Source organism: Xyrauchen texanus, chromosome 45 (assembly GCF_025860055.1).
Source record: "Xyrauchen texanus isolate HMW12.3.18 chromosome 45, RBS_HiC_50CHRs, whole genome shotgun sequence".
NCBI lineage: Eukaryota > Metazoa > Chordata > Actinopteri > Cypriniformes > Catostomidae > Xyrauchen > Xyrauchen texanus.
Window position 1 is genome coordinate 16,812,265 of NC_068320.1, and position 15,690 is coordinate 16,827,954.

At 40.5% G+C, this 15,690-nt stretch overlaps 1 protein-coding gene across 9 annotated transcripts in view; it reads right to left on the reverse strand.

Moving 5' to 3' along the window:
• The window catches only part of LOC127637385 (neuronal cell adhesion molecule-like), a 79,580-nt gene that overhangs the window by 26,532 nt on the left and 37,358 nt on the right, over positions 1 to 15,690 (reverse strand). For all 9 annotated transcript variants that reach the window (XM_052118415.1, XM_052118414.1, XM_052118410.1 and 6 more), the window contains one exon: positions 719 to 928. In XM_052118415.1, the coding sequence (XP_051974375.1) occupies positions 719 to 812 (94 nt within the window). In that variant the 5' untranslated portion in view covers positions 813 to 928. The remainder of the gene's footprint in view (positions 1 to 718; positions 929 to 15,690) is intronic.

Consider the following 15,690-nt stretch of genomic DNA (forward strand, 5'->3'; position numbering starts at 1 on the left):
AAATTCAAAGCCAGAGAAATAGAAGGAGAAAGACAGAGGTAGAGAAACAAAGAAAGAGAGATCTGGCACCGGCAGAAATATGGAGTGACCTATGCTCTCTAAATGTCCTTGTATATTTTGCTTACACAGTGGTGATGCTGACTTAACACATTGTCAGTATGTAAATGTGAGACGCTCCTCTAGAGAGCAGCAGCTAAGTAAAGACAAACACACAGACTATCTTATGTGAGGACAATTTTACACCACTCACAGTTACATATTGTACTGCATTTAGCATTTTCATCTAATGAGTTTTAGAATTATCTGTTTTTATTTTTTGGAGGACAGAGTTCTTAAATTAATCTGGACTGAGAATCTTCAAAATTATGACCCACTCCAAAAATATGGCAATAACTTTATTTTAAAGTCAACATTATATCTTATACATTCCTAATAACTTCCTAAACACAATGTTCTGTTTATGATTAATCAGTGCATGCTATTCCAAAGGGGATAAATGTCTTTTTCACTATTCCATCCAGGATAAAATCAAGGCCCATCCTAAAAAAAATTATCATTGAATATCCTGTTTTACTCAGATATATGTCAAATATGGAAAGATAATGGAATGTGAAGACCTTTTCATGTTCACTATAAATACATTTATAATTGTAGTTTTGGCTGTTTGACTGCAGTCAAAAATTGGAAATGTGGAAATTGGCCACTGTGCAATACTCACGGTCTAGAGGCACTTCTAATGCAGTGGTCATGTGACCAAGCAACAGCATCATCATAGATCCACCACAGAGCATACGATTCCTCTTCCTGTCCATGGCAGGGTGTGTTACACAGAAATCCTTCCCCTCCACGACAAAGCAACTGGGCCTTGCGATCCACACTCAGTGTGACCATTCAAACATGCAGGGGCATCCACGACTAGTCAGTCAGACTAAATGAGAAACAACAGAGATAACAAGAATTACATTTGTTTTGCCATTAAACTGCTTAATGACACAAATACTTTTCTTAATCACTATTGTCTTAATATATCTAATATTTATAATTATTGTTTTGACCATAAGCTTCACAACATTTTGTTCGATTTATATGTAATTCGAGTCTTAATATCTTATCAAGTTTATATATCTTATTTATCTTGTTTTAAGGATGTGAATATATATTTTACTAAATACTAATTAAGAAAATGACTTTTTTGCAGTGTTATGCCTCTTTAGGCACTAACAGTCCACAAGAGCCTCAGTAGGGAATGCTTGCCAATAGCTACAGTAGCATGGGTTTGGATTGTCTTGACGTACATGGAAACACGTGAGGGCACTTAGCTTGAAGAGACAGGGATGCTGTAATGGCAACACGCTCAGCACTGCCATATGGATCTCAATACACATGGCTGAAGCACAAAATTAATCAGCCTGCTGTCTGGTTCCTCAGTGGTGAATTACCAGAGACAAAGAAATTCCTTACACAATGCCTTTCTTGCCCCAAAAAGCCCTTTGTTTTATTCTTTGGCTCTCTACATGCACTGAATGGAAATTTCTGGAGCAGATCTTCATTTTGACTCAGGGAGTCACTTCAGTGTATTGTGATACATTTTGAATTTGTGACCTCACACCTGATAATAGAGTCATACTAAAATGAATGGGTGATTGCAATATTTTAAGGGATGAAAATTCTGTCATCATTTATATAATAAATGTTTGTAATACAAGAATTAAAATTTATAATTTTTCAAATGATGCATTAGAGTATAAGTGTTTTAATATAATAACATAGCAGGGTGTGAGTAATAGAGCAAAAAAGAAGTGTTTATAAAGTCCTAAACAGCCACAGTATTCGTGATTCGTGTGAAAGTGAATAAACGCAGTTGTTGTAGCACCTCTAGTGTTCATTTCACCGGGAAACTGCAGCAAAACATAGAAAGTGGCAGGTAAAATTCAGTTTGCAAAAATTTAGTTATAGTAACATTCATTCTAATGGACTAGGTTGGACAAAACATAGGTGGAAAATACTTTATAAGCTTTTCTAATGAGAAGATGTTCTAATGAGAAGGTGTATAATGTGTCAGAGAAGTGAACTAACTTTCACTGTTCCTACTGGTAGGTAGAGACAGTTCTTTCTGGGTAATACTGCTGTGTAGCAGGCTGTGTCAGGAAAATGGGCTGTGCTTTGCATAATTTATAAGTTCAGACACCTTGATGGAGTCTTACATTGAGAGAGAGAGAGAGAGAGAGAGAGAGAGAGAGAGAGAATGCATTAGTCTGTAGATTCAAAGGCTCGTCTCAAGGGGAAGCTGTCAGACATTCAAAGTGAGACTAGGACTCTAATATCCAGATGGATACTCCTGGATATCACCTGTGCAAATGATCGCTCAAATAGTCAGGTCTCCATGCCACATTCTGGAATCTACATCATGTTAGTTTGTGATGTAAAGGGCTGGTTTCCTAGATACACTTTAGCCAGAGATAAATCTAAGGTCAGTTGCTTGGACACTGTTTTAAATAAGAATGTGAGAACACATCCAGCAGCAAAATTTGCCCAAAACTTACTGCTACGATGCTGCTACGATTTAAGTCAATCATCTTCCACCAGGCAAAACTTCGAATTCTGATTACTTAAAAAATAATATCAATACACCTCTCCTCAACACACCGCTTGATTTGATGTATCATTATCGTGGTAGGGGACGAGTTAAGCACCAAAGTTTAATACTTATGGTTAGGGTTTTGTTCAAATCCCAAACACTAAGTATGGGTCATAGCAGGTGCCCTCACAACTATTACAAAACTACCCAAATTGCTCTCTCAATACCCAAAGACAAGCAGATTTAAAAAACTGTCAGTGTTTCAGACAATGTGCAAAACAAACATTTCACAAGTGTCGACATAATATTTTTCCGCTTAACTATGGAAAACTGGTTTGGAAACTCTTTTTGTTGAGAAAATTGGCATTAATGCAAAAATATAGTGTCATATGCCAGAATTTACTCCAATTGTTAGCCTGTGTTAATCATGACGACAAGATATACATCCTAGAAGCCAATTTATAGTACATGCAGCATTCATCACACTATTATGGATTGGTCTTATTGGCATTCCTGCACAGATCCGATGCTGCAAACACATCGTGTCATGACACTTTCAGGAGTGCCAACGCAAATATCTCGTGTCATGGTGAACAAATGAATGGCCACTCTTTGCGATTAAATTAATTGTGGTAGACATCCGTTTATTTATTAAAGTTTCTTTTCCACACCATTCAAAATAAATGACGCAGTCATGAAATTAGCCCATAATACAAAAACATAGAATTTCTGTGCACAATGATGTTTTAAATTAAATACACAATACTAGGAGAAAAGCTTCAGTGTGCTTTTTTGGAATACTATTCTATACAATTTTTTGTTTAGCTCATTTTTGAAAAAATGCCAGTGAAATCCCTGTATTAAATTAAATAAATTACCAAACAAATAAAGTCTAATAAATTAGACTTTAAAAAATCTAAAAATCTAAAAAAAAATTATAATTTATAAAATAAATAAATTATATTGTTGGGCCTATATAATTGCCTTTTCTTTACACAACCTTCAAATAGACTTACTCTGTTCTGTAGATGAATAGAGTCAGCTGAATTACATTCCCAGAATGTTCTGCACTTTTTTCAAGACTATAAACTACTAGAACAATTTTTCCAATGCTGAGTTCACTTTCAGAAAACTAGCTTTAGAAAATGTTTTAACTTTTAGATATTTGAAATCTAACCATCTTTACCTCGGGTAGCATTTGCTGAGCTTCTTCCGAAAACGTAAATGAACCTAAAACTTAATTTAGATGACAATCAAGAACAGTCGGTCGTTAACAGCTGCTGTACGAATATGAGGAGCATAATGCTGTTGTGATGGGAACGCTTTAGATTAGATGATTGTTCAAAGTAGCCTACTGAATATCAGGAATATATCATATGTAAACCCTGATATTACACTGCATCATTTTTTCTTTAATAGCTGTGCACAACGCATATACACATCGATGGATGGTCCTTATACTAAGACTGAAAGTTCCCCCCACTACTTGGTGCAGGTTGCCAGCTTGAAAAGGGCCATGATGATTCGCTTTCAGGTCGGAACCGGTGGCAACCTGTGTAGGCACAACATCAGGACCAATTCTACAGTCCTATCAGAAGGGCAACAGCTCCCTTTTTATTGCAATTCCTCAAGGAAACGGCGACAAAGTGTTTTTTTAAGCATGGCATCATAACACACATTTTTTACGCATTTTCACTTTGTATAACAAATTAGCTTGAAAAGTGGATGGGAACTGGGTTACTGACTGTAGAGTGACAGTGACATTGTTTTAAATGGAAACTGTCAATTAAATATTTGTTGCCATACCATCAGTGCCATGACTAGATCTGTAGCTTTTAATAACAAGAAAATTAGAAATTAAAGACTGGGTCTTTAAAATGACAGTGTGAGAGACAAATTAAAACAAGGTCATAAACAGTAGAGATGGATAGACTGTCATGTCTAGTCAAATGTGCATAGTACAAACAACATAAATTCTAATCATAAATGACTCCACATATTTTCACTTGCAGTAATGCATGATTTATGACTGAATTAATTAACAGAGAAACAGCTGGTATCTCCGAAGACAGTCTTTTTACATTCTGGTCAAATTTGCTGAATGAAGACAAACTAATGAAAAGAGCACTTAATTCTGTGCATTTTTAAATTCATTATTTTTAAAACAGCTTTCAGGTTTTTGTTATTTGTTTATCTTTTGTTGATAGGGAGAGTAAAGAAAGGACAATAAATTGAATAGTAAAGAGAGTACAAAAAATGAACTTATAGGAGGGTGAAAAAACGAATAAGCACCACAGCCCTCACATCACACGAATAAGCACCACAGCCCAATGTGTCAGAATACTATATGTGCTCTAACAGCTAAGCCACAGCTCAGATTTTAAAGTCTCAGTATTTTAAAAGTTAAAAACAAAGAACATTTTTGCATTTTCAAACACTTTGCACCAACCAATGTGCTAATGTCCTGATATAACATTTGTTTTGTAAGTAAGCACACTACACACATGCTGCAATCTGTGCTCCGTGGAATATGGCAATCAGTTTCCTCAGTCCCATATGGACTATCAAAATACTGTCTATTTGCACTGTAGCTTGGAGGAAACCCCAAAGTGTACACTTAAAGAGTAACGATGAGTGTGTGTGCATTATATGTTGGCTTATAGCCCTTTGGCACACATTACCTTTTCAGTAGCTCAGAGGGAAGCTACAGTATTGTGTCATGGAACAGCAAAACCTGTGATTAAATTACTGCTGAATCATATCATGACAGTTTCAAGGGAAATGGAGAAAAGATGCAGGTAAGCATTGGTAATCTGTCACAGTTATCTATCCTCTTTCTGATTTGCTGGATGGAGGGCTCAAACCAGAGGAATCTGTCGTAAATGAGGACAATCCTTCTAGGGCTGGGCTACTAAGGCCCCTTCTTTTCTGGATCTTCTTTTCCAATAGCCTCTTTACTGTATGAAACAGATAAAAAAAGAAACCACACAAAAGGGAACATACAGTATGCCTGAGACCTGTTTTAAAAAGCCTGATTCAACCTCTTGTTAACAATTAAAAAATACAAGACTCTTCTTTCACATGACTAGAATTCATATCCATAACTCTCATCACATATTATGCTAAAAATACATTTTTCCACAGGCTTTTGCACAGTCTATTTTGGTAGAGCGGGTCGGCTGCTAATCGCAGGGTTGGCGGTTCGATTCCCGGCCCACACGACTCCATATGCCAAAGTGTCCTTGTGCAAGACACTGAACCCCAAGTTGCTCCCAATGGCAGGCTAGCACCTTGCATGGTAGCTCTGCCGCCATTGAATGGGTGAATGAGATGCAGTGCAAAGCGCTTTGGTAACCTCTAAGGTTAAAAAAAGCGCTATATAAGTGCAGACCATTTACCGTATTTGTAGTCTTTAACTGTAAAAGTGAACATAGACCATACAGTATAGTCAAAAGGGCTGAACTGTATTCACATAGGTTCATTTTAACCAAATCCTTCTGTTCTGTTTTCTGGTTTGCTAACTTGTAGTTTGTGTTCATAATCTTACAGTATGTTATCAAAATCGATTTATTTATTTATTTATTTTCATAATTTAGTTTGTTTGCTAGGTAGCTATTTTAACTTTCACCAATTATTTCAACAGACTCCTTGTTTTTTGTTTGTTCTTGAATACTAAAGTTAAGTATGGAACCTTTTCTACCAAACATTTTCTAATAAACTCAAAATGGTTCTATAGCATAATTGAGTTGATTTGATGAATGAAACTTTCATCTTTCTTGTTGTTGAGAAGTGTGAGAACCATCAAAAAACTGTCCTTCACAGGTCGGGAAGGGTCTGTCTGAGTGTGTGTTTTGAGCTGGGCTGCATAATACCATGAGAATGAAATGGAAATTTAAGCCAGACCAATATGGTCAAGCACACACACACACACACACACACACACACACACACACACACACACACACACACATACACACATACACACACACACATACACATACAAACTTATAGAACTTATTAAACATCATAGAAATATTATATGTTGCATAGACCAATCTACAAAATACAGTCATATTTTTTTATTTATATTAAGTTAATATAATTGAGTTCATATTAAAATAATGATTCCAAAAGGACAACTGGATCTATCAAGGACAGAAAAAGATGTGGATATGTAGGCAGTAGCAAAACGTATAGGAGATTTAAATGTCGAGCTTCAGATCTCAAAACAGAACCACTTGGTAAACATAATAAGTTTACCTACTGAGTGGCAGCATAATAAAAAATTATATGATATTGCCACTTTTAAAGCAATGTAGCTTAAGGACTAAAAGGCATATTTAAGCTTTTTGATCACAGTGATTTGGAGAATGTACTCTCAGAAAGAGTACATCGTAAACATTGTAAAAGTTCTTCTCAACAGTGCCTTTACTCTGATGAAGACATGAGTCAAGAAACTGAACCAGGCAGCCACTTTACTGATCACTCCATTTCCATAACAACACACTTATTACACACACATGCCTATTAAAAGACACACAAAAGACACCCAAGCCTGTCAATCTTTTTAATGTAAATCTAAGGAGAGAACACTACTTAGAGAAGCCCTCTCAACAGTTCTCAGCTGTCATTGAACAGTGAAATGAAAGAACAGTTCTTTACTTTAGCACAAGGGGCCATGAGATCAAATGAGAAACATGGTTAAATGTCTTTTCAAACCGAAGTCTGAAGCCACTGAGCAGGGTGTTAGACAAACAAAAACAGATGATATAGCAATTTATCCTCAAACCTTTTCACTTTTTTTAAAGGTTTGCATACCAAATCATATCTGTTCTCTAGACAATACATTGTATTTCCTTGCATTTTATTTCATAAAGCACCTCTGGGCAATCAAGTCCCTGTTTACTCCTATGGTTTACGGTACATTGCTCTGATTTATTTGGGAGAGCACAAATGCAGGTTGGCATCTAAAATGAGTCAAGCAAATTCATTTTAATTATCTGTTTGAGTAATCTAAGCTGCCTTCACAGCTTGCATTTAATTTTAGATGCAACACTGTAAAAACAAATCTGTTTTTAGACTGAGATTTCCTTGACAAGAAAAAATAAAACAAGAAAAATAAAGTCAATCTGTCTCTGAACAGGGTCAGTCGTTCTGGCAACAGCAAACATTTCATATAGGTTTAGGCTAGCAGTAAGATACAAAGATTATGTGTGTAAACTAACAGTTTTAATGCTAGAATGAGCATACTACACACTCATCTCCCACAAAAGAATTGTATTTTATAAAAACAATAAGAGCAGCATGAGCGTATCATCTCGTGAGTCTGTAATGAATGAGGATCCTGCTGTCTCTGTTAGTACACAAGCTTGCTAGAATGGACTCTTCGTGTTCTGAATACAATCAATATCAGATTTAAAATAAACAAAATGATCTACAGTCCTCATTAAAATATGTACAACATTTACAGCTATGAATAACACTGACAGGCATCTGAGCTTTTCAGGGTAGCATGTTCATATGTTCTTCATCACTACACAAAGGCTCAATGGCTAAAATGCATCTAATGCATAATATGTTCATCCTCCCACAAATCTTTAATAACAGATGGACGGGGAAGAACAATATTACATCGCTTTAATTATGTTTTCGATTGTTTCCAAGTTTCTGTCATCTTTAAAGTTGTGCTGATACACAGGTTTATGTTTGTTTATAATCTTGGCCGGAAGTCCCGCCAACAATGCGCGCAAAGCATCATGGGACTCAGGAATATTGTGGATAGGTACCAGAATTTAGAAGCTCCAAAAGCACATAAAGGCAGCATAAAAGTAATCCATAATACTCCAGTGGGGTTAATCAATCACTTTTGAAGTGATATAATAGGTGTGGGTGAGAAACATGTCCTTTTTCACTTTCAATCTTCACTTTCACATTCTTCTTCTTTTGTTTTTGCCGATTTGCATTTTTTGTGTATATCGGGAGCAGATTTTATGGTAAAAAAGGGGGCTTAAATATATGTCTGTTTCTCACCCATACTTATTATATCGCTTCAGAAGACATTTAACCACTGCAGTCTTATGGATTACTTTTATGCTGCCTTTATGTGCTTTTAGGAGCTTCAATATTTTGGTACCCATTCATTTGCATGAAATATTATTCTAAAAATCTTTGTTTGTGTTCTGCAAAAGAAAGAAAGTCACATATGGTATGGTATGAGGATGAGTAGAATTTTCATTTTTGGGTGAACTATTTCTTTAAGTAAGAAAGTCAACCAGTTTTGGGAGGATGTGAAGGTGAATAAATGATGGCAGGATTTTAAATGTTTGGGTGAACTCTGATATAGCTCTGTAAACTTGAACTGTACTTGTTAAACTGCTTGTTTGGCAGCTGTTTGCTTTCATGCTGTTGTTAGGTCCAAAAACCAACAACTGACGTTTTTGGAAGCAAGACAATGCTAAACCTCAGCACTGAATTGTTTGAAAGAGTCACTGCCGGGAGTTATCTAAATAAATGAGCTAACTTAATTTAACACAGCACTGGTATGAGGTTATGCACGGCTAAAGGGCAACTTAATCCTGCACCGTCAGCAGAATAAGAGAGCGTTCTTTCTCTCATGAGCTTTGGAAAGTTGCTGAATGTCAGCATGCTCCTGTCTGGCTACTCACAAGCTGCATTGTTGCTTTATGCTGTTTATAGTTCAGTTAAGCTGAAACTTTTCAATGAAAATACATTACTTTGTAAACTGAACTACTCTGGGTGGAATATTTAAACCAAAATATACCCTGGCGCCCAAATGTTTGCAATAATGTACAGATTTTGCTGTTTCGGAAGGAAATTGGAACTTTAATTCACCAAAGTGGCATTCAACTGATCACAAAGTATAGTCAGGACATTACTGATGTAAAAAAAAAAATCACTATTTGAAAGAAGTCATTTTTGATGAAATCTAGAGAGGCCCCATTTCCAGCAGCCATCACTCCAACACCTTATCCTTGAGTAATCATGCTAAATTGCTAATTGGGTAAACAAAAATCACTTTATATCAAACACAGTTGAAACCTATTTAGTTCATTAAATTAAGCCTAACATTGTCTTTGTGATGGTTTTTGAGCTGCCACAGTATGCAATAGACTGGTATGTCTTAAGGACAATATTAGGCCAAAAATGGCCTTCTCTAGAAAATCGTCAATTGCTCCCCCGTCTGTCGCTCACTTCGAGGTTGTGTCGAAGAAGCAACACTAGGGGTCTCACTTGAGAGCCTTTCGCATCTCTGATCTATGAGAAAAGGCCAATGAGAAATTGGCAGACAGAATTTGCAAGTCCCGCCCCCAGACATAGGGTATAAATGGAGGAAAATGCATCTGTTTCATTCAGAAATTTTCTTCGGAGCCGACTGGTTGTGTATGCAGCGAGCTGCGATTCACACACTGTTCCTCTCATCTCTGAATAGCGATTGTTGTTGGATCTACGCCGCATATCAGCGGCTTTCTCCCTTCTCTGCACGGCAGTGCAGCTTTGCCCCTGGGCGCTTCGACAGCGCAGTAAAAGAGTTTATTTCTCTAAAATAGTTTTTTTGTCTAAAAGAGCATATACATAGCTGGCGTTGAAAGTCATTTTCAGGACGCGTCTTTATAAAGATGCCCTTCCACCCCTGGGTAGTTCCTGGATGTGGTAGAGTGCTCTCCGCTTCTGACGGCCACAGGCGCTGTTTCATGTGTCTGGGCAGCGATCACACCGAGGCAGTGTTTGTGGATGGCTCATTTTCTCACTGCGAGAACAAGACCATGGCAACGTTTCGGTCGCAGCTTTCCTTCCTCAGAAGGAACACCACTCCAGCCGCCCCCAGCGTCGCTCCTTCTTCCCACAGGATTGAGGATGACCCGGCTGGCAATGGAGGCGATTTGGGGATGGCAGTGGGCTCGATTTCGCCAGGTACGCCCCCGCGAACCACCCACCCCCCGGCACGCTCGTTCACTTCCGTCCGGGCTCGAGGCAACAGCTGCTCGCCTCACAGCCAGCATGCATATCCTCTTGAGCCCCCGAGCTGGATGAGCTCGCCACTGCATCAGAGAGCGGTACGGCGTCTGACACGGATGACTCGACTGGGCTGCCGCCTTCGGGCCAGCGCGCCCAGTCTGAGGCTGGTGCCCAGATGTCCGACATGCTTGCCCGGGCCGCCGTCAGCGTGGGGCTGGAACCCTCCGTCCTCCCCACAGCCTTAGCGGCTGGATGATTGGTTCCTCTGGACTGCATGCCGCTCAAAGCCCCCCCAGGTTCCTTTCTTCCCGGAAGTGCATGATGAGCTGATGAGTTCTTGGAGGATACCCTTCTCCACCAAACACAAAGCCTCTTTCTCATCCTCTCTCACTACCCTTGATGGCGGAGTGGCCGACGGGTACACGGCAGTCCCCCAGGTGGACAGAGCAGTTGCGATCCACCTGTGCCCCGAGAATGCCGCCACCTGACTGGGTTGCCCTGTGCTCCCCTCCAAGGCCTGTAGGATGACGTCTTCATTAGACTCCTCACATGTCCTCAGCTTCATTGAATTCTACCCGCTCAACACCAGTTTCATGTACAACAGTAAAGCGAAGACTCAGGGGTCCAGGCTTTATGGGAAGAATTGCAAAGAAAAAGACTCTTTTGAAACAGAATAACTAAAAGAAAAGGTTAGAGTGGGAAAATAAACAGACATTGTACAACAGATAATTGGAAAAGAGTGTTATGGATCTTAACCCCATTGAGCATTTGTGGGATCAGCTAGACTGTGAGGTGCGTGAGAAGTGCTACAGGAAGCGTGGGGTGAAATGTAAAAACCTGAGATGTTCTGCATGATCATGCGATTGATTAATTAAACAGGAAAAGACGACTGATTTTCAATTCAAATAAATTGGTAAGTGCTTTTTGCATTGTTATAGCAACATCAGGAGATTTCTAAGTGTAAATTCGGCTGCTTGAGCATTTAGTGTCAGATCATGTTTTGAAAAGTAACTGTGTACCCTGTTGAAATAAAATGTATTGCAAGCTAAATTTAAATCGCATATATAATTAGAGAGCATTTTCTTGGTATTAGACCTCTTTGATTCTGGCTTTCGTGCATGGATGTGTTTTTATAATGTCAATTGGTATTATTAGTTGACCACCACATAATGCATGATGTCTTATTCATTGTGAAACTGTGCTTTCTTAATGGAATGAATCGCAATGAAGGCCTAGACTTAAAATGAATGGGCCACCATTGCTCAGCAACCATATTGGTAACACCTCTGCGTAGCTTTTTCCAGTATAGCATACTGTGTATCTACTGAATGAGGGAAAGAAAGAAATCTCCAAACTATTTGTCAAGATTTGTATCAAAACACATTTAAAAGATATTTAAAATCAGTTATGTAATCTGAAATCAATGGTACTGATTGTCTCCTTTAAATATAAGGCAGTATAACAGCTGCTGTATTTAGCGTTATGATTTCTGCCATTAATACGCATATGAGCCACCCATCTCCTCCCTTTATAATGTCTCCAGATAAGTCTGATCTGATCCAGGTTTGGAAATCAAACGTTAAAAGGCCTGTTAAACTGAAATACAGAGGTTGAGATCTGGTTTGAATGGTGGGCTCATTGTCAATCAGGGAACTACACATTTTCAGTCTTTCATAATTTCTCTGGTTTATCATGAAGGTGAAATTAATATTAATGATAATTATTTTTAAGAATGTGTTTAAAAAGGCAGATACTAGGAGACCTCCATCTAGCTCTCGGAAAGTTCTACTGTACATTAATTATTTAAAAATTAGCTGGGAATGTCCAGAAATTATTTAATGGTTCTTGAAGGCTGCGAGTCATTAGTCTGACTTCATACTTGCAGCCCTTTTCCCAAGCACATTTGTGAATGTACCTGGTGGGTTTTTATGTTTTATTCAACATTGGTTGTAATGACCTCTTAAAATATCCTCCAATCAGTTGATCAGACTATATAATCTGCTTTAGTACTGTCCTCCTGTGTACAATCTATAAACCACCAGAAATGAGAAAGTCTGGGTGGTTTGAGTGCTTCATAAGAGATCTCTACTATAAGATCCTATAAGGAATTTAATCCATGTGCATTTGTATTCTGAAGAAACAGAGTGAGGGTGAGGGGTATATCAATTACCAGATGTGATACAGTAGCTCTAGAAATACCATGGAGGTCATAGCAATGAGATGAGAATCTATACTGTACATACAAGGTTTGACTGTGAATTGTTGTTGATGTGATGTATAATTACTGGCATGACTCAACTGTCATAACAGCCATTTACTGTATGGGATGCAGTGACTGTGTATAGTGTTTTGGAATGTTAAAGGAATATTCCAGGTTCAATACATGTTAAGGTCAATCAAGAGAATTTCTGGCATAATGCTGATTACCACAAAAGATTATTTAACAAATGCAGGTACTTACAAAAATAGTGAATGAGAATAAAGCAACAAGGTTATAAATTTGAATATAACTTTACAAATGTAAGGTTAGTAAGTGATTTTATCACACTAAAATCATGTTAACATAAATAATGTTTACATCTTGCAGCTATATATATTAAACTGTGTTTCTTTTAGTCTCTCTGGACTGGCCCCATTCATTCCATTGTAAGTGCCTCACTGTAATGTCTAGGTTAATGTTGTAACCTCCGTTCCCTGATGGAGGGAATGAGACGTTGTATCGAGTGAAGTGACACTAGGGGACTTCTTTGAAGGCCTCGTTTACCTCTGAACTTGAGAAAAGGCCAATGAGAAATTGGCACACAGAATTTGCAAGGAGGGAATCATGCGTCTGTCCATTCAGGTTTTGCACTATGGGAGCCGAGAATAAGGTTCGGCCAAAGCAGTGACTCGGTTCAGCATTGTGGCCAGAGGGACACAACGTCTCGTTCCCTCCATCAGGGAATGGAGGTTACAACAGTAACCTAGATGTTCCCCGTCTGTCACTCACTTCGACGTTGTGTCGAGTGAAGCAACACTAGGGGTCCCTATTCAATCACGCCATGCCCTGAACCGTGTACATGCGCTGCTGATGCAGGTGCAGGCAGGCAGTTGCGTGCCAAAGCGACAGGCTGCATCAGACGGCACATACCCTTCCCCAACGGTCCATAAGATCTTCATACATTTTTTAGGTTCCCCGCACCCCGAAGGGGGGAACAAAGTGACATGCCAAGCATGGGAGCAGGCTGCGCCAGCTGCGCCTTTTCTCTCTCTATATTTCGGCTGGGGCTGGGGCCATCTTAACGCTATCACACGCATCAGGGAAGGCATTCTTTGAAATGACCCCGTGGAGACCACCACCTGCCCAGGCTGGGGGAGGTAAAGAGTGGCAAAACATGTCACATAGGTTTTCAGGCCACATGTGGGAATGGTGCGGTGGTAGATCTTAGCTGCTGCAAGGGAGGAGTTGCTACAAACACAGCGACCGGGGGGCCGGGTCCGCACGTAGGGGGTCCGTACCGTGGAAAATACACACAGGGGGATTAATCCACAAGGGCCCATCCTGTGGAGCACCTATTCCAGTACAGAGTCATTTTAGTACCCGTAGTGGGTCTGGTCGGGGAATTCCTCCGCTGAATTTGCGGACCAGAAGGCTAGTGAGGAAGAACATCCAGGGAGCGTAAATCTAGTGGACTCTCCTGGGGAAAAGAGCGCACGTAATCACCTCAGTGGAGGGGTGCTCCGACCTGAGAGAACACGGGACCAGACTGACTGTATGATGTGGGAAATGGCCTCTGTCTGTTTCTTCACTGCTGAGAACTACTGGGCGAAGTCGTCAACGGTGTCACCGAATAGACCGAACTGGGAGAACTGGGCATTGAGGAAGCATGCTTTGTCCACATTCTGCATCTCGACCAGGTTCAGCCATAGATGACGCTCCTGGATCACGAGGGTGGCCATCAACTGCCAGAGTGTCCACACTGTGACCTTCGTGGCCCTGAGGGCGATGTCCAGGCGATCCCACCAGGTGGCGGCGTTCTCGGGACACAGGTGGATCGCAACGGCTCTGTCCACCTGGGGGACCTCCGAGTACCAGTGGGCCACCCCGCCGTCAAGGGTAGTGAGAGGGGATGAGCGAGGAGGTCGGATGCGATCAGTTAAAGGTGCCCTCCACAACCTCGTCAGCTCATCATGCACCTCCAGGAAGAAAGGAACCGGGAAAGGAACCGTGGCTGTGTGCGGCGCCCGGACCCGAGGAACCAATCGTCTACCCGTGAAGGCTGTGGGGAGGATGGAGGGTTCTGAAGTAAAAATAGAAAAATAGGAGGGCTGTGGGGAGGATGGAGCCTTCAGCCACACGCTGACGGCTGCCCAGGCAAGCATGTTGGCCATCTGGACATCAGCCTCAGACTGGGCTTGCCAACCCGAAGGCAGCAGTCCAGTTGAGTCTTCCGCATCAGACGCCGGAATGCTCTCCGATGTAGCGACGAACTCATCATCCAGCTCAACGAGCGTGCCGGGGGGCAGTTGGTACGTGGGGATCTACCCGGCGAAACCGAGCCTGCTGCCATCCCCAAATCGCCTCCATCACCAACCAGGGCGTCCTCAATCCCGTGGGAAGGAGCGACGCGGGGGCAGCTGGAGTTTGTATACCATCCACAAACGCTTCCTCGGTGTGATCGCTGAGGCAACGCCTGTGACTGTCAGGATCAGAGAGAAATCGACCGCATCTAGGAACTACACAGGGGCGGAAGGGCATCTTTATAAAGACATTTCCTGAAAAGGATGTTCAACCCCAGCTGTGTATTGCACTTTTAGAGAAAAATAAACTAATTTAGGAGGAAAATACCCTCTTTTAGCATGGCTGTCGAAGCGCCCAGGGGCAAAGCTGCACTGCCGTGCAGAGAAGGAGAAAGCCGCTGATATGCGCCGTAGATCCAACAGCATAATCTCTGCAGAGGTGAGTGGAACAGTAAGTGATCTCAGCTCACTGATCGCACAGCCGCTTGGCTCTGAAGAAGAAATCTGAATGGACAGACGCATGATTCCCTCCTTTTATACCCGTATATCCGGGGGAGGGACAAGCAAATTCTCTCTGTCAATTTCTCATTGGCCTTTTCTCAAGTTCAGAGGTAACCGAGGCCATCAAAGAAGTC